The following is an 18,330-nucleotide window of genomic DNA, read 5'->3' as shown; positions in this document are numbered from 1 at the left end:
CTCACAGAGTTGAATACTTGTTCCCAAATCAGTGACTAATAGGAAGTACAACTCTACTTTCTTTAGTGTTGTGTTCAACTTCCCTCTCGTTTTTAATTTCAGAAATTTGGTGAGACTCTATGCATTCCTTTATTAATTATTTTCTTTGTACTTTTTATCAATAATAATAAAAAAAAGACTATTAAGAGTACTTCAATCTATATATAAAAAATTTCATCTACGTATGAAAGTAGAGAAAAAAAAAATCAATTACCTGATTTACATAATTAATATCTACAAGTATTTCAGATAAAAGTTTCTTTCTACACATGTCAGTAAATTACGAAATGAAGTACAAAAGTATCAATAGATGGATATCTTCAAGTTACAATAAAAATTATATTTTTATTTATTGAAAATCTCACATCGACTAGACATGAGGACATTTCTTAATCTATAAATCGGTTTTATAGGGTTGAGTTAAAGTTAAGGTCGATTTCATAATTTTGACGTTTTGAGAATTTATATTTTACTCATATTGAAACCTTGACTTTTAAGTCATAGGAAAAATTTCAATCGACCACTGCCTAATTAAAAATTCCTCATCTGGTTTCTGTTTTTGTTTAATACACTTTATGATATAGCACATCATATTTTAATAACTAAAATATTCTTTTATGAAATTAGAATTTATATTCCAAAATTCTTATATTTCTTATATTCCAAATTCACACACATTTCCAAATTATGACTTCCTTTTGTGATTGGAACGAACTTCCAAATTTTAGATTTTTGTAATTTTAACTCTTTGTTGTGGGTTATGGTCTGGTGGTCCTAATAACAGGAGACATATTTTCCGTCAAACAAAATTTATTGCTTGTCAGGCCCAACAAAATTTATTGCATGTCTCTATGGCCCAACAAGAGGCCATAGACAAGGTTACCATGAGTCAATTTTGGGCAAATGCTCCCTGCACCCAACACTTTTTAACCTACACCCAACATAATTTTGAAAATTTCACAAATACCCTTTATTCCGGAAATAAAAATTCGAAAGTGAAACTAATGCATTCTGGAAAAATAAATCTGGAAGAGATTTTTGTGTTTCGGATATAAAAATCTGGAAAAAAAAAACAAAATCTCATTCTGGATAAAAAAATCTGGAACTGAAAATAATACATTCCGGATAAAAAATTATCCAGAAGAGATTATTGTGTTCCGGAAAAGGGGGTCCAGAATGTAATTTTATATATAACCCATTTTTTTAAGGGTATTTTCGGGTTTTTCCCTGTGATTGGGTGCAGTGATATGGTACAGGAAGCAATTGCCTCAATTTTGTTGCGGTGGAGTTTACATATGAGTTTCACAAATATTTGTGACAGAATTTAAAATTTAAATAATTGGTAATTAAAACATTGTTAGTTAATTAGATATTAATTTAAAAATTATTTAATAATAATAAAATTATTAATTTTTAAATAGTTTTTAATTTAATTATTATTATTGTAATTAATTATTTTTGTTTTTATTTTATGATTTTTTTATAGTGATTTTTTTTTTAATACTTGAGTTTGAGTTTTAGTAGAGTGTATGTAGTTGATCTATCATGTTATGTATCTTTTGGACTAGAATTAAAGGTTATAATTGATATATAATCTTAATTTTTTTGTACGAAAACATCTCTTAAATACCCCCAACTTATTTTTATTATTTTTTGTTGATTAAACTTTTATTATAAAGTTAACTAGATATTGTATTCTTAAGTTACAAGTAGAAGATTATGAAACATTTTGTATTCTTAAATTACAAGATAGAAGATTATGAAACATTTTTTTATTTTAATCTCTTCGTTCATTTTTCAAGTTTTTGTATACTTATTAAAACACTTCAAGTGCTTTTTTTTTATTGTTTTTACTGATACAACAATCCATACAACATTCATAATAAGGGCAATAAAGATCATAAAGTACTGACCACAGTGATATGATCATTAATAAGTTATTTTTCAAAATTAAAATTTTCACATAAATTTTAAAAGTGGTTCATAAAAGATTTGATTAAAATTAATTTATAATAATAATTTTTTTAATTTTATATCATTTGATTAAAAGATAATTGTCATGTTTTTAGCTCTGAGTATAGATCTGAACCCTATAATAATTTCTCACGTACACAAGGCATATCACCCTACAGAATAAAAAAGTCACTAAATAAACTCAGCCAAACATTTGTATGGATAAAACATTGAAGTGAGATTTAATGAAATTAGATTTTGGTAAGAAGATCGTAATCTTTTCTAGCATGACACGTGCACGTAAACGCCACTAATCTCTACTTTTAAAACATTTAAAATTCTTAAACAAATAGATTCATTAATCTTTCCATAATCTTTTCTGCACTATCAAATCTAGCATCCCATAACATAACCCAAGAAACTTTAGAAGATCTTGAAGTTTCCTTGTGACTTTTGGCCAACACACCTTCACATTTTTCAATTGTTTAAGTTGCAATCAATACCTATTTACGGGCAAAACTCCTTTCATTAGCATATGCATTAAGGAAGTAAACAATATGGTACTAAATAAAGTAAATGAGGCCACGTGTTGCCTAAGTGACTCGCCCTTTGACAAATTATGTTCCCCATTATACCTTAATTGGAATCCTATGCTGAAAATTATGGTTAGCTTCAATGAACAATTTTAAAGCACACAACCAATGTTTTCTTAATGTTAAGTCACTTTCCATTGCTCAACCCTTACGTGGAGAATGCTGTTAGATAAATTATATATTAGACTTAATTTAGTTAGGAAATGTGTTACTAAACTATAAAAAAAACTATTAAATAATAATTAATTTTAAAAATAAAAAATAATTAGTTATATATTTACTAAGTTAGATAATATTTTATAAATTAAAATATTATTAGTATCTAAAATAATTTTTATTATTAATAAAAATCATTAAATAATTTTTAAATTGATATTTAACATTAGTTACAAAGATTTTAGCTACTAACTACTTTATATTATAAATTAATTTTTATAGTGACTAATTTAGAAATTAAAATAGTTAGTAGTTAAAACCTTGGTAGTTAATGTTAGATACCAATTTAAAAACTGATTTATAAATTTTTATTAATAATAGAAACTATTTTAGATACTAACAATATTTTAATTTATAAAATAGTATCTAACTTAGTGAATACAATAACTAATTATTTTTTGTCTTTAAAATTAGTTGTTATTTACTGATTTTCTTGTAGTAGTAGTTATTATCTCCCCCTTTATGCTAAAATGTGAAGAATTTGTACAACACTTATTTCTAACATGTAAGGTAACATATGCGGTCTATCTGGAATACTTGTTACAACTGGGTGGGAATTCAACATGCCTAACATAATAACATGTGGTGTCACTTTTAACAGTTTCACCTACTTCATATGAATGATACATAAAATTTGACATGAAAGTGTGGATAAAAATTATTTGGAGTGTATGCGATCATAAAAATAAAGTAGTGTTTAAAGAAGGAAGGGTAGATGAGGATGAATTGTTTCATATGACTCAATTGAAAGTTTAGATCTAGGTGAAAAATAATTTGTCTAGTGTTACATTTTCATACTTCGATGGAATGAACCACTTTATCTTAAACCAATTAGCTAGTTATAACTTACATGTATTTAGATATTTCTCTTCAACTTTTGAATTTTTTTTGACGTACATGAATAGTAACCAAGGTTAAAAAAAAACAAAATAAACTATGCCTTAAAAATAAATACTACTAATAATCAATCTACATTTTTTTAGCGATAATCAATCTAAATGTAATCTATATCCTGAAATAAGGATTAATATGTAATCAATGATACACCTATTAGGGTAGCATTGGATCAAAAGTCACTTTCAAGGGAACAGAACGCACTCTAGTTTATTTTTATTTCATTTGTTTTGTCTTGATTGAAGATTATGTTGTGCATATGATGAACTATTCTACTTTAGCTAGCTAGCTGGAAACATTTGTACTTAATTATTATATTTTGTACGGGTGCTTAAGATTTCATTGATCCACTTGCCCCATTCTCACTCGAATAATAATGAAGCTGTGAACCACATGTGTAAGACTCAAACAAACGTGGAGTATATAACTGACATCACAATAAAGTACACACAGGAAAAATTAATTTCAAAGTTCTCAATGATAACTATTAAGATGGCCCACTATAATATGGTATAAATGAAGCACATATGTGTAATAGAAATCGCAGATGTATACGTAGGATCGTGTGGAATAGGTTAGAGTGAAATCATGGTGGCTATGATGAGTTTCCTATCAACAGACAAAGGGTGGACGAAAGGCCCTTGGACTGGTGAAGAGGACAAGTTGCTAAGTGAATATGTTTGCTTGTATGGAGAAGGAAGGTGGAGTTCAGTGGCAAAGTTTACAGGTATATATGTAACTTACACTTTCATTCCATATACCATGAATTGCACCTCTCCTACCTAATAAGGGTGTGCACAAATAAAAGTGAAAAACAAGAAGACAGAACAAATCGAGACGAAATATAACAGTAAAGGTTTAACTCACTTTTCTGTATGCATATGCCTATATATGGGATCATGATAAGTTGTAGGATGTAAATTGGGTGTTTGGTGATGTATCTATACATATTAAGCGGGATCAAATTGGAGTGATTTTTTAGAACTTGTTTTTGAAGGATTTTGTTTTGTAAATGTGTTTCTGGGTTTTGTTTTGTGTTTTGTCTTGACTAAAGACTGATAGGTAAATTTTGTTTTTTTTATTGTGGCTTGTCTTATCTTGCATTTAAGGATTGGTTTGGCAAGATGTAAAGGTCGTAGTAAAGTCTGTAATATGGTTGTAGGTCAGGTGTTGGGTTGATTGATTTTGTGTTTTTTATAAGGATTGACATAGAAGTGTTTGTTTCTATCTAGATTAAAGTATCTCATTTTATTTTATTAAACTTAGTACGGAAGAATTCAATAAAACCTTACCTTAGTTATGTCAGTGTGGCTTATTTGTCTTCTACTTTTTCTTTGTGTTCTTCCTTGCTAATTTATTTTGAATTGAATTTCAGGATTAAATAGGAGCGGCAAAAGCTGTAGGTTAAGATGGGTAAATTATTTGAAGCCTGGTCTCAAGAAAGGTCAATTAACACCTCTGGAAGAAGGAACCATAATGGAACTACATGCAATTTTGGGTAACAAGTAATTAACAGACACCATATATATATATATATATATATATATATATATATATATATATATATATATATATATATATATATTTCCCTTTCCCTCTCCTTTTTCTCAATTACTCAAACTTGTTGTTATTTTAATGGGCACTTCAAATTAACACAGGTGGTCTACAATAGCAAAGTACTTGCCAGGTAGAACAGATAACGAGATCAAGAACTACTGGAGAACCCACTTCGGGAAGAGGGAGAAATCCAAACACAAGAAGCTACAAAGGCGACAGAAGGAACAACAACCTAAGAAGTGTGATTTCAGAAGCATCATGTGTCACAAGGATACCATAAACGAAACAAAATCGTTTGAGACACAAAATAATAAGCTACAAGAAATTGGTTTGATGTACCCAACAATAGATAACCAATATAATACCGTTCCTTCCATGCATGAGGGTTTCTCATCCACGTGGCCAGACACTCTAGTGGATGATGGCTTATGGTTTGGTTTATGGGACTTTGATGAACCACTGAGTTTTGCAGATTGTGTTAACCAGTTTAGCAAATGTGCCATGCCAAATGAAGGCACATTTTCTGTGGGAGGAGATTCCACGCAAAGTGATGATAAAACTTATTGTTTTGATGATACATATGGCAACCTCTTCTAAAAAGACATGTTTGGATAAACTTTGGTGTGTTTGGCTATGCAGCTTGTTGAATAAATAAGTTCATTGAATCCATCTTAGTATATCTTTTATTGATGAATGGTACCTACTTCAATGCAACATTTGAAGGGTGTGTAACTATTTTGTCCTATGTTCCTATGAAAGTTTTCATTTTGTTTTTTTATTGTACACTTCAAAAATCTTTTTTTAAACAAAATATTTTCAAAATTGTATAATTTGGAAGTGAAAGTGATTTTTGGATTGTACAATTAAAAAACGTTTTCAAAATTAAACAATACGAAAAGACGCTTGTACAATCTGAGAAAGGACAAAATGAAAATTTCCGTATTTATGGATTGCAAGACAAAAATACGGAGGTGGAGGAAGAAAGAGCCTGAAGTTTAATTTGAAACAGCCCCATTGTATGGCCCACTGTGTATCAATTATTACCTGCCATTTTCTCATAAAACAAAAAGGCCCCAGAAATGATATTGCATGAAAGAAAAATAACTAAGAATTCATTTTTTTATAACTTTCAATTATTTAAAAAATTTACGTGATGATTTTATTAAAAAAAATTGAAACTCGTTTGCTTTTCTTTTGTGATAAGCCAAGACATTTTATTGATGTCAAAAAGTCACTCTAAAATTAATTTCAATATAATAAAAAAATAAAAGATGATTTTTTTTATCAATAAAAAACAAATGTGACCCACTTAAAAGGTGATTCAACCTTTATAAAGAACATCAACCGGAAATTCCTAAAACATAAGGTTACCTCACTAACTAGCACCCTTCAAAAACACAAAAAAAAATACAATCAACCTAAATCCTTCCACTAACTAGCACCCTTCAAAAACACCAAAATAAATACAATCAACCTAAATCCTTCAACAGGTTTTAATCGAATAGATACAAATCAGGCATTAACCACCAAACCAATTCGAAAAGAAGATAAAAATGGATAAATTTCATTATATAATAATGAAACACAAACTTTTTTTTATGATGTAGTAAGCCTTACATAAGTCACATCCTAAAATGAAAAAAAACATTCCTCTCTTAAAAAAACCAGAAGCATTAATCCTCCATTTCCAATTAAAGATAGAATTTGTTCAATATTCCATGCCCACTTGTTGAGCTATGTTTTTTTGCTGGTATATATGCGTCCATCTTTCTTAAGGATAATAATTTTGTCTTTCTGCATTTTATATTACAATGTTGGCAAAGTGCCAAAGCCGTGGAAGGCTTTTGGAATGAACTTAGTGGTCTAGAATGGGACCATAAGCTATAATATATTCTTTACGCAAAATGAGTCATAGGTTTATGCTTTCTACTCTACGCTGTTTAATCAAATCGAGACCAAAATGCTTTAGAAGCATCATTTTTAAAAGATTAAAGCCAACTGCAACCATACTTTATATTCCAAAACATAATCCAAATTCAACCTTCCCTCAAAAAGGAGTGGCAAACCACCCATGTGAATGAAAGATGTTACTGAGATGCTTTTGGAAAATTAAGAAAAAGTACACATTAGAGCATTCAGAATTCAGCTATTTTTCTGTATCATTTTCATCTTCATTCATACTAATTTGTTCCTATCTCTAATGAATATATATAAGTTGAAATCTTGCCCAAAAGTATGCAGTCTAGTCATTTGAAGCCAATAACTTTCTTGTCAAATAATCTCATTCCCATGTTGAGAAAAAATAGTGTGAAACCACAAAAATGTACTGCACCGTAGTGACTACTGGACTGTGACCACTATCTACTCCTAAACACTGAGAACAGCCTGAACCAAACCACTACACATTCTTGGTTCACTCTTTCACTTGCACCTTCAAGAGTCTTTTGGTTTGAAGCATTTACCAATTCCAGTTTTGCAAGCAATCATTTATTCATTCCTCATTTTAACTGAATGCTAAGTTGGACATAAGATGAATAATGAAAGAAAACAGTATTCATTTATTGTGTTGTGTCAAACTTTGATACATTTATAATAAGACTCTATCTTTCACAAAAGAACCTGTTACATCGATGACAGAGATTTAGTTGAGCAAATTGGGCCATATTTTTTAGGTGCATTTGTAGAAAGCTCTACCACAGATCCAAAATGTCATGCCTTGCCACACATGGAGAACCTCAATACATTTTACTGCATCACAGGTTTTCCTTTCTGGGTCTAATCATGCCAATTATCACAGGTTTTACATAATTTTATTTTCTATTAAATTAAAAAGTATAACTTTTTCCCTTTTCACTTTAATGCATGCCATTTTAGGATATGGAAATGGCGTTTTGGAATTAAAAAGGAAGGTAAAATATAGAAAGGTTTATTATTTATTTATTGAAGGGAGATTGAAGATGATGATTGGATGGAATGAGTGAGTGATGGAATGTACAAGTGCAGAATTGGTTTTCTTTTCACGGCACGCGTCTTCTTCACGCTCACCCACACAAAATCCCATGACTCCGTGCTCCTCTTCTCCGCTCACGACACGTATCGCGTACGACGTCGTTGCACTGTAACAGGGTTTTCCATCAATCAACTTTCTGTCACCTGCTACTGTTCTTCTTCTCTCTCACGTCCTTCCGTTCCCCACGCTTTTTTACCGTTCCAAATTCATCGCAATCAATCCCCATCCATCTCCGTTCATCTTCTTCCTTACGCTTACAGTTATGCATCCAATCAATGCATTTTTATATTATCTAAATTCTAAATTCTTATTTTTCATTTCATACACCCAAATCACTTCATTATTGTACTATCGGATCCAACGGCATCTGAATATCTTGTATCTCGATGTAGCATATTCATTAAAACTAAAAAAAAAAATTAACAAAATCATGATTAAGTATTAGAAAATATATTCTTAATTATAATTTTAATTTTAATTTAGTTCAATAACAAAAGGTTTATGATAATAATCTAAATAGTTACAAATTTTGAAAAAAAATTATCTCATCATCACGTATTAATTGTACCGAGCATTGAATATGAGATTTCACTCTAATGTTGAAGTGTCTTTTGCAAATATCATTCGAAATACAAATTTGCAAGGAAAGAAGTACAAGTTCGGAGGAAGATAATAGTTCTCTCAGTTTCAACTCATTTGAAAATAATTATTAAATGCAATTAACTTTATTACGAAGTGGACTTTAAGTCTAACTCAACCTCATAAAACTGACTCAATGAAGTAAGGTTTGCACCCACTTATATACGACTTTAATCTCTAGTCCATATGTTATGTTATGATCTCCAACATCTAAACTAAGTTTACGAACACAAAATGAACATCCATTTTGATGAGATTAAATAAAATGTGAATGAATTGAACGCTTTTGGATGATATTTAAATTTTGTTTAAGAGCACGTGTAAAAAGCACCGGGCAGCCGTGGCATGGATGTAATAATGTAGGAGTTTGTTTTTTTTCTTTTGTGTTGGTCTCAAAATGCGAAAATGGAGTCTGCGTTTCAAATCATTATCAAACAAGAAAGAAAGCAATAAAGTGGAGCTCTTTCTTCGCCCACCAAAAAAAAATATGTAACATGTTTATCTTCCTTGTTTGGAATGAAAACTATCAATTCTTACGCAGTGATTATATCCATTTTGAACAAATTGCTTTTATAAAAAATAATTGTAGTTAAATTTAAAATTAAACATTTGGATTGACCTAGTTTTTTAGTTTGACTAATTAGATTATTAGTGTTTTTTTAAGTGTCTTTGTAGAGAGTTAATAAGTTCTAAAAAAGTTATAATTTCTTTAATGAAATAGTTGGTATGTATATGAATTTGATGAATGATTAAACTATTCATATTTATTTATTTTATTGATAAAAAAAATCTTAATTTACCAATATTTTGAGTTACCATCAAAGACAAGAAAATTTGCCGTTTATTTTGTGTAAAGACGGTACCGACCAAAAGAAATGACAATTAGCAATCTCTAAAACCAACCAGACAAACTATATATTGCTATATTTTTTTTAAGTATTTGTTATATTAGAATATGAGTCATTTAAAAAAAAATTAAACTAATGGAGTTGATAGATTTCACTTCAAGGGCTGGTTTAACTTTTAATATTTTTTAGTTTCAAGGATTTCAGATAGTAAAATACTAATTTATTTATTTAGTTATTGGACATTTCATGAGAATGAAGAACAAGGTAAAATTACTTAAGTTCCAGTATAGGATCTAATTGTTTTGAGTGTTGGAAAAATAATGGAGAACACTTTCTTGTCTAGCTTAAATTTGATGATTAACCAAAAATAATTTTGACCCACAAAAATGTTTCTTGAAGAGATGGTATACATGATTCTCCTACCTTGGAAGTTTTTTTGTATTCATCATAAAAGTGGTTTTGTTCCTAGTCAATTTCCGTGTATGATATGAGAAATTATTGCATTAAACATGCATGTGCATATTAGAAAGCCATGTCCAAAAAAACATATGAAAATACAACTCCTAAGAGAATGGTTTTTTTTTCAGATTTGTTCAAAGACTTTGCATCTTTGCCGTGCTATATTAGTATTGTACAGCTATATCCATAACCAATACCTAGAAAGAAATTTTTGCAAGTTTAACATCCCAATAATAACGTTTTATTCTTTTAATGGAAAGTATTGTGTATGTTGTATACTTACAAGTCCGTGTATGTATAAATTTAAAAAACATTAATACCATTGAGATTGAATTATCAATATTATCCGTTTTTTAGTTTTGTCATATTTTTTTTTTTAAAAAACGTTTTGAAACTGCCATTGACTTGAACTCTTTAGTCATACCAGAATAATTTTTAATAAAAAATTCAAAAATTTTAATTTTAAAAATATTTTAATGGAACAAATATTATATTAGGTGTATTCGTGGTTATAGGTATTTGGGTACTAACTAAAGAAATTAATGAAACAAATAATTGTGTAATAGATAATCGATTAAAATATTAAATTGATTCTCCAACAACATTTCATAACAGCTAAACCAGAGAGTATTTTTCACAGTCAAAATTATGAAGACTCCAATTTATTAAAAAGATAAATATTTTTTTAATATATTAACACTTATTTAATTAAAAAATATCAATGACCAAAATTTCTTAATTATATTTCCATATATAAACACTTATTTAATTAAAAAAATATCAATGTACCAAAATTTCTTAATTATATTTCCATATATAAACAAAAATTTCTAAATAATCTCTTGTAATCAAGAAACTAGTTCCACATTATGGCATAGGGAAGAGGTAGTAGGTAGGTAGGTGCTACAAATCGTAAACTTCAAGATCACATCTTATTTTCCACGGTACTAAGAAGATAACAATGTGGGTTTCATTTTCAAAGAAAGCAACTAATTAATACATAGGACATTCACAATTATAAATAAATTGAATGAATATCCACGAAAATTATCTAATCACAGGTAAGATAATTAGAATTTAAATTGCATTAATAAACTATATGCACATAATTAATTTACATACGTATATAGTGAATTACTCCATTAAAGATGTTTATAATTTTATTATTGTATTTTTGTGAGTTTTTATAAAACACATAGGACACTGTAGTAACCTTGGAGGATGTACCAATTGCCACCCTAATTAATAATGCACAGAAAAATATCTCACTGGTCACTTTCAAATTTCAACCAACAACGTAAATACATTATATATGTTTCTCATTGAATTGTTTCACATCTGATTAATTATCAGCACTCACTCATCTGTTATACTTTTCAATGATTCTGCTATTTTCACGGGTGAAGTGAAGCGTAAAGCTTGAAGGTAAATGCATGATAGTTCAGTGAATGCAAGCCAGTGAAAAGGTGACACGTGTGGAATCCATTTTAAGGTATGTGACGACGTTCTGATACTCTTGCTAAGACAGTGGAAAATGACACAGATTTTCATTCCAAACAATAAATTATCAGTGACGAATTGGTAAAACTAAAGTAATGTAATGTGAAAAATCTTATAATGTTTGTTGAATGAATGTATCTTATTATCATATTTGTAAGTAACATCAACACATAAGACAGCTGTCACCACGCGCGAGTGTTGGCAACTAGTGTTGAGTGTGTGAGACGCGCGAGTGTTGCGTGTGGGGGAGGTGTTTGTTTTCCAAAAATACGTTAACATGGAAAATCATGGGAAAGAGAAAGTTACATGAAACTAGAAAGAGCTCCAACCCTAAGCTGCACTCAATTTTTCTGGTGGAGATGGAAATCCTGAGGATAAAAAGGCAAGTTGAAGAGTACACAAACATATAGAAATACAACACAAGACAACACAAAACTCACACAACACTTTCCCTTCTCTCTCTTTCTAGGGTTCCAAGTTTGAAGTTGAAAGTGTTGAACTTTCTCTTGCTTTTCACAAATTTGGTTGCACTAGGAACTGAGCCAAGAAAGAGGGATCACCAGGGAGGAAGAGGAAAGAGAAGAAAAAAGAAGAAAGGTGAGAAAGGGATAGGTGTTGTACTAAAATAGAAAAATTGAGTGAAAAAAAGGAAAAGATTTACAAGTAGAAGGAGTGAGGTTGGAGAATAATAAGGATATGGGGAGGGGAAGAGTGGAGTTGAAGAGGATAGAGAACAAGATAAACAGGCAAGTCACGTTTGCAAAGAGGAGAAATGGCCTTCTCAAGAAAGCCTATGAGCTATCTGTTCTCTGTGATGCTGAGGTTGCTCTCATCATCTTCTCCAACCGTGGCAAGCTTTATGAGTTCTGTAGCAGCACTAGGTATGCAGTAGTATGTGTTCATCTTTCTTTTTCTTTTTCTCAAATACTCAAATCACTTTTTCCTTTCTTCACTTCTGAGATCTACTTGCTTCTCCATTTTTATACAGTGCCTTTCTTTGGATTCTTTTTTATACTTCAGAACATTGCATAAATTTTATTATGATGTGGCTTTTACATAAGAAGGTCCATTTCTGTGATTATAAGTTAGAGTAATAAGAGTTCAGTTTTAATTTGATTTTTATTGTAAGGGATGGTAGATTTATCAGATCTAGTAATATGGCATATGATCTGCTGAATATCTAATATTTCGTGTACTTGTACGGTTATAAGATATTGTTTTACTCTTTCTTTTTGTGAATTTTAGTTTTAACTTTTTTCCTTGAAGTGAGGCTTTTTCTCAGAGATGAGATGAAGATTGACATAATTTTTGTCTGAGTTTTCTTCTTAACTAAGTAATTTTCGTTGGAAGTTGGTCTAGCTAGGTGAGTTGCTGACAGGTTATAGTTGTAAGCAGAATCATGACATGTTCTGTATAACTACTTCTACTAAACTGGTAGTCCTATGAAGATAATCATGGGTGCTTTAATTTTCATAAGAAATTAATTACATTTCTATTCTCTTCTGTTAAAATTAATCTCTGTTTACATTTGGAAAAAGTGAACTATTAATATCAGTTTTCCTACTTTGGAAAGGGGTGAGGATGTAAAGATTATTGTATATGAGTGTATGCAAAATTGTTGGTTATCCTGTTTTTTGATACTTCCATGCAAAATTCATATTTCCATTTTCTAACTTTCCACACCCTTTATTTTATATTTGTTTCACCAACAATCTTATATAATACTTTATATATCTTATTTCCTTATGCTTTATAATTCTTGAATTCTTAGACCTAAACATTAAGGTGATATATAATTTTCAAAATGAAATACAAATAAACAAATACATATACTACAAGAAAATCATTAAATAAAAATTAATTTTAGATAAAAAAATAATTAATTGATATATTGATTAAATTAGATAACATTTTAGAAACTAAAAAAATTATTAAATTTTGAAATTAGTTTTTATTATTGATAAATAATTTCTAAATTGATATCTAATCAATTATTTAGATTCTAAATTTGGTAGAAAAAGACTTAGCTAATTAGATACTAATTTGAAAATTATTTATCAATAATAGAAACTAATTTAGAAACCAATCATTTTTTAATTTCTAATTTAGTCACTATAGTAACTAATTATTTTTTTCTCTAAAATTAATTTTTATGTAATGATTTTCTGGTAATGAATACCTCGAAATGCATGCATATTAGCTTTTAAAAGATTTAATGTTTTTTAGTGTTAAACTTTTCATATTTTTTACATCTTAGTTAAAAATTGTTTATTCTATTTTCTGGACTTTTTTATTTTTTGTCATCCAAGTAATAAAGTTAATAGTTAATGTAACAACAATGTTGGCAATTAGTGACTTGGGAAGTCATTTAAGAATATGATGAGACAGTTGCATGTAATTTTTATAACTAAACCGTCATTTAACCACTCTTCATTAGTTTGACATAATTCACTAATGAAATGATGATTAGAAGCACAAATTATTTAAACAATGATACGTTACTCTGTTATACTTTTAGATTATTTGACAAATTATTAGTTGTAAATATTATCTAAAAACAGACCAAAATTGTAATTAAAGAATAAATTTTAAAATTTTGAATAAATTAGAGATAAAAATATACTAAGTCTGATCGCAAAATATCTTTGGTTTGAAAGACTCTCATTATAGTAAAAAGTAAAAATAAGAGATGAACATAAAAATGAAAATTTCTTCTATCTTTACTGTGTTTTCTCTTTATCTTTTTCTTTAATGAAACTTGCGTTAGTTAGTTATTTGGTTGCAAAAAAAAAACATTAAATAAGTTGGAGAGACATTCTTCTTACTTCTTCTGTTACTTTTTTGGAATGAGTTTTCCTTCCTGGGAAATATGAATTATTAACTATGAAACTATGCTTGATGTAGATATATTATAGGATAGTTATTAAAACATTTATTCCTTTGGGTACAATGTTATTTTTTTTATGAAAAATAAAGATCCCACATAATACATTTCATAAGCGAGGAAACTAAATGAAAACAAATGGTTTAGAAATTAAAAGAATATTATGCCCTATCTGCTGAAAGTATATTTAACTCTATTTTATTTAAGGTAGGGAGATAATATAGGTTGGCTACTAGTGAATATTATGCAAATGGAAAAAAATTGTTTCAAAATTTCAATCCGCAAAAGCATCTATGCAATCAGAAACACATGGATTATACATATAAGTTGAGATTGACATGTGCAGAACTCAGAAGTGAACGAAAAAGCAAGAAGGGAATAGCTGTTTTACTGTGGATCGATGTAATGTATCTAGAAAAGTAGTAAGCTAGGGCTAAATTTTGTAAGACTAGTGCTACAACTTCATGCACACTTTTTATATTATCCTGGTTAGTCTATCAGTTGTCTTACACTTGAAGAAGAAAGCAAACATGTAAATTTTAAGCTTAACCTACAAACTTTTGTGCTGTCATATTTCATGCTTTGCTTACGAATATTCAGGTCTAAGACAAATATATATACATATACTAGCTCTTGCAAACAATATTAAATTTACTAGCTCAGAAAACTTTATTTATTCACAAAATGGATTATATTTATTGTGTCATTGAGTGAAATTTGTTGCCTACTTAATCTCCATCATTACTTTCATCATCTTTAGAAACATAGATTCAATGTTTTCAATCTATGATTACTGGTTTTCTTAGGCTAGTTCTAGCATTAATTTAAAGCATCAATTCTGCATTCTATGGCCTAATGTATAAAACAGTTCACATGCCCTACTATTAACTTTATGTATCATGTAACACATTTTGGTTAACTTATAAATGCAAATGCTGCTAACTATTTTTCCATTGTAAGGAACCTTTTCTAAAACCTGGTCAGTATTTTTGTAGTCAGCCTTTGGTTTGAAAGATAAGATCATGTTGAAAGATTTGTGTCCACATAATCCATCTACTTCTAATGTATTTACTTTTTAGATAAACAAGGACAAATATTAAAAAGGCAAAATACAAGATATATAAGGTGGATTAGTTCACATCCTTTGTGTAATTGTTGTTTATGTATGGTTATCCATGCCATCATCATCAATTTAAATGATATTCGTTTCCTTGTCCACCTTCAAATCAGCATGCTCAAAACACTTGAAAGGTACCAGAAATGCAGTTATGGAGCTGTGGAAGTTAGCAAACCTGCTAAAGAGCTCGAGGTATAGGAACTGCTGCAGCTATTATTGGCATACAACTTAAATAGTTATGGGAAACTATAATATAGTATAGTATATATATATATATATAGTTTTCTGTTATTATGACATTTTAATGTTATTATCTTTCATTTGTAGCAGAGCAGCTACCGTGAATACTTGAAGCTGAAAGCAAGATTTGAATCACTTCAAAGAACTCAAAGGTAAATTTAACAGGATAGTAATGAGTAAATAAATAATGAATTAATTCATGATAAAAGAATAGGAACTTTCTCTTTGTTTAATGTTTATTTCTTCTGCGCTAAGATGTGAATAAAATTTCTAGTCATCAAATAATTTTTTGCATATTTGTTCGTGATTAGTTTGCATACCACATAACAAGAATCAATTAGTTTGACCAATGCCTTTATCTCTGGTACTGCAGAAATCTTCTAGGAGAAGACTTGGGTCCACTGAATACCAAAGAACTTGAGCAGCTTGAACGGCAATTGGATTCTTCTCTAAAGCAAGTGAGGTCCACCAAGGTAATGATGGATAATTTAAGCATGTGTTAGTTTTTTCATAAAAAGATAAGAAAATCAGAAAAGTAAATTCTTTTTTATAGACTAGGTTACACATGAAGTGAAAATCATCTTTTATCAGTAGTTGCAGCAGCTTAAAGTTCCTCCATTTGATTTAACATCTTTTAGTTAATATTTTTTCCTGTTACATTTTTTTTCTGATACCATGGCCACTGCATCACTATCTGTATATGATAAAGGCATATTGTGACATGATGACTCGTGAATTTTTTTCAAATGGGAGTTTCAAACATTCTTACAAATTACATTATCGAAAAGTGGAAACCAATGGAATAGGATTGATTCATTAAAGATTTTGGACATTTTAGATGTGAAGAAGTCGTAAGTGACATATTTCTTCTTTTTGTGAAAAGAAACTGTACATATTGTGTGTCTCTATATATATGATTTATAGTATACTCTCTATATATGATTTGAAATTTCCATAAGAAAAGCTTATTGTGACTCTTGTTTGTTACCTGGCACTTCTGAAACATCAAATTACAGACGCAGTTCATGCTGGATCAGTTGGCTGACCTTCAAAACAAGGTACCTTGTTTGACCTAATTAAAGGAATAAAGCACCTCTATGGATGCTAATAATTTCATGCTATTTTGTTGCAGGAACAGATGTTGGTAGAAGCAAACAGATCCTTGACAATGAAGGTAATACCATTATCCATTGTTGTTCTACCACCTCCTGGAAAGATTGGTTTTGTAACATAACTATACATACCTCTTCTCAGCCTTAATGTGATACCTCATACCTTAAAATATTTCCAGTTTTGATATTTTAGATTCTTCTAATCAATTTAGAATTTCTACTACCCTGCACATATATTCTGGCCAATCATACTGCATGCTTGAAAGTTAAAAAGAAAATCAAAATTGTTTAGCATTTTGTTCATGTAATCTTGAATCTTGTTCAATCTTCAATCTGATGACATGATTCATGACTGCTACTTGTTGGCAGCTGGACGAAATCAACTCAAGAAATCACTACAGGCAATCATGGGAAGCTGGTGATCAAAGTATGCAATATGGTGGTCCACAGAATTCTCACTCTCAGGGCTTCTTCCAGCCACTGGAATGCAATCCCACTTTGCAGATTGGGTAATACATGATTAGAAAATATTGATCTGAACAGTGTTTTTTGAACTACATTGTAACGTGTCCCTTTTGTTCAGTCCTGATTACAGGTACAACGTTGTAGCTTCAGATCAGATAACTGCAACAACTCCAGCTCAACAAGTGAGTGGTTTTATTCCAGGGTGGATGCTATGAGCTAATTGGGTTCAGTATTCAGTTGGAGACATAAAAGCAAAACACCCCACAAAAGGGCAAAGCCAAATGCTTATCGGTGTTGCAAGGTGTAAATGCAACCTTCCATGCTTCCATTATTCTTATTTTGGTATAAGAAACAGCTGTGACTTGTTCAAACTTTTGAACCTTTAGCCATAGACACATGGCATGTAAGAAATTTATTACATTGAGTATCTTTTGAAGGATCCTTTTCTTACTATTAGATATCTGAACTACCTGTTATAATTTTCTAATGCTTGCATTATATCAGTAGTGGAGGATTGTAAAATCTCGTGAAGCTCTGAATCCTCCTTTCAATCTTTCATCGTAAAATCAATTCAATGCCAGTTTTTTCCATCTTCCATTTAGATCTTTTGAACTTTTATTTCTTTTACTAATGTATCCATGTATTATAATTTTTTCTTAATTTCAGACAGTGCTATGATTTTCATTTTACTGTTATCCTTTAAAGTTAGAGACTTGTGCTTAACTGTTAAAACGCTTTTTTAGAGCTTTTGAATATTTTTTATTACTTAAACTGTTCCTGTCACGTTAACATTTTTTTCTTCAC

The 18,330-nt window shown here is 29.7% G+C and overlaps 2 protein-coding genes across 3 annotated transcripts; both read left to right on the top strand.

The window, feature by feature from the left end:
- Window positions 1–4,230: 4,230 nt before the first annotated feature.
- LOC137825920 (MYB-like transcription factor EOBI) lies at window positions 4,231–6,030 on the top strand. Its single transcript, XM_068631730.2, has 3 exons — window positions 4,231–4,422; window positions 5,071–5,200; window positions 5,354–6,030. Exons 1-3 carry the CDS (start codon window positions 4,284–4,286, stop codon window positions 5,847–5,849), a joined length of 765 nt encoding a protein of 254 aa, XP_068487831.2. The 5' UTR covers window positions 4,231–4,283; the 3' UTR covers window positions 5,850–6,030.
- Window positions 6,031–11,887: 5,857 nt separating this feature from the next.
- Window positions 11,888–17,982, top strand: LOC137826156 (agamous-like MADS-box protein MADS2). 2 transcript variants are annotated; one of them, XM_068632023.2, is made up of 8 exons: window positions 11,888–12,589; window positions 15,823–15,901; window positions 16,040–16,101; window positions 16,323–16,422; window positions 16,966–17,007; window positions 17,082–17,123; window positions 17,431–17,570; window positions 17,645–17,982. In XM_068632023.2, exons 1-8 carry the CDS (start codon window positions 12,405–12,407, stop codon window positions 17,739–17,741), a joined length of 747 nt encoding a protein of 248 aa, XP_068488124.1. In that variant the 5' UTR covers window positions 11,888–12,404; the 3' UTR covers window positions 17,742–17,982. The 2 variants fall into 2 exon arrangements, with proteins under 2 accessions (XP_068488124.1, XP_068488123.1); XM_068632022.2 differs by having other exon boundaries at window positions 12,013–12,589; window positions 16,037–16,101.
- Window positions 17,983–18,330: the final 348 nt, after the last annotated feature.

Source organism: Phaseolus vulgaris, chromosome 8 (genome assembly GCF_051622355.1).
Source record: "Phaseolus vulgaris cultivar YP4 chromosome 8, ASM5162235v1, whole genome shotgun sequence".
Lineage (NCBI taxonomy): Eukaryota > Viridiplantae > Streptophyta > Magnoliopsida > Fabales > Fabaceae > Phaseolus > Phaseolus vulgaris.
The sequence above is the reverse complement of the archived record's forward strand: the minus strand, read 5'-3'. Positions and strand labels throughout refer to the sequence as shown.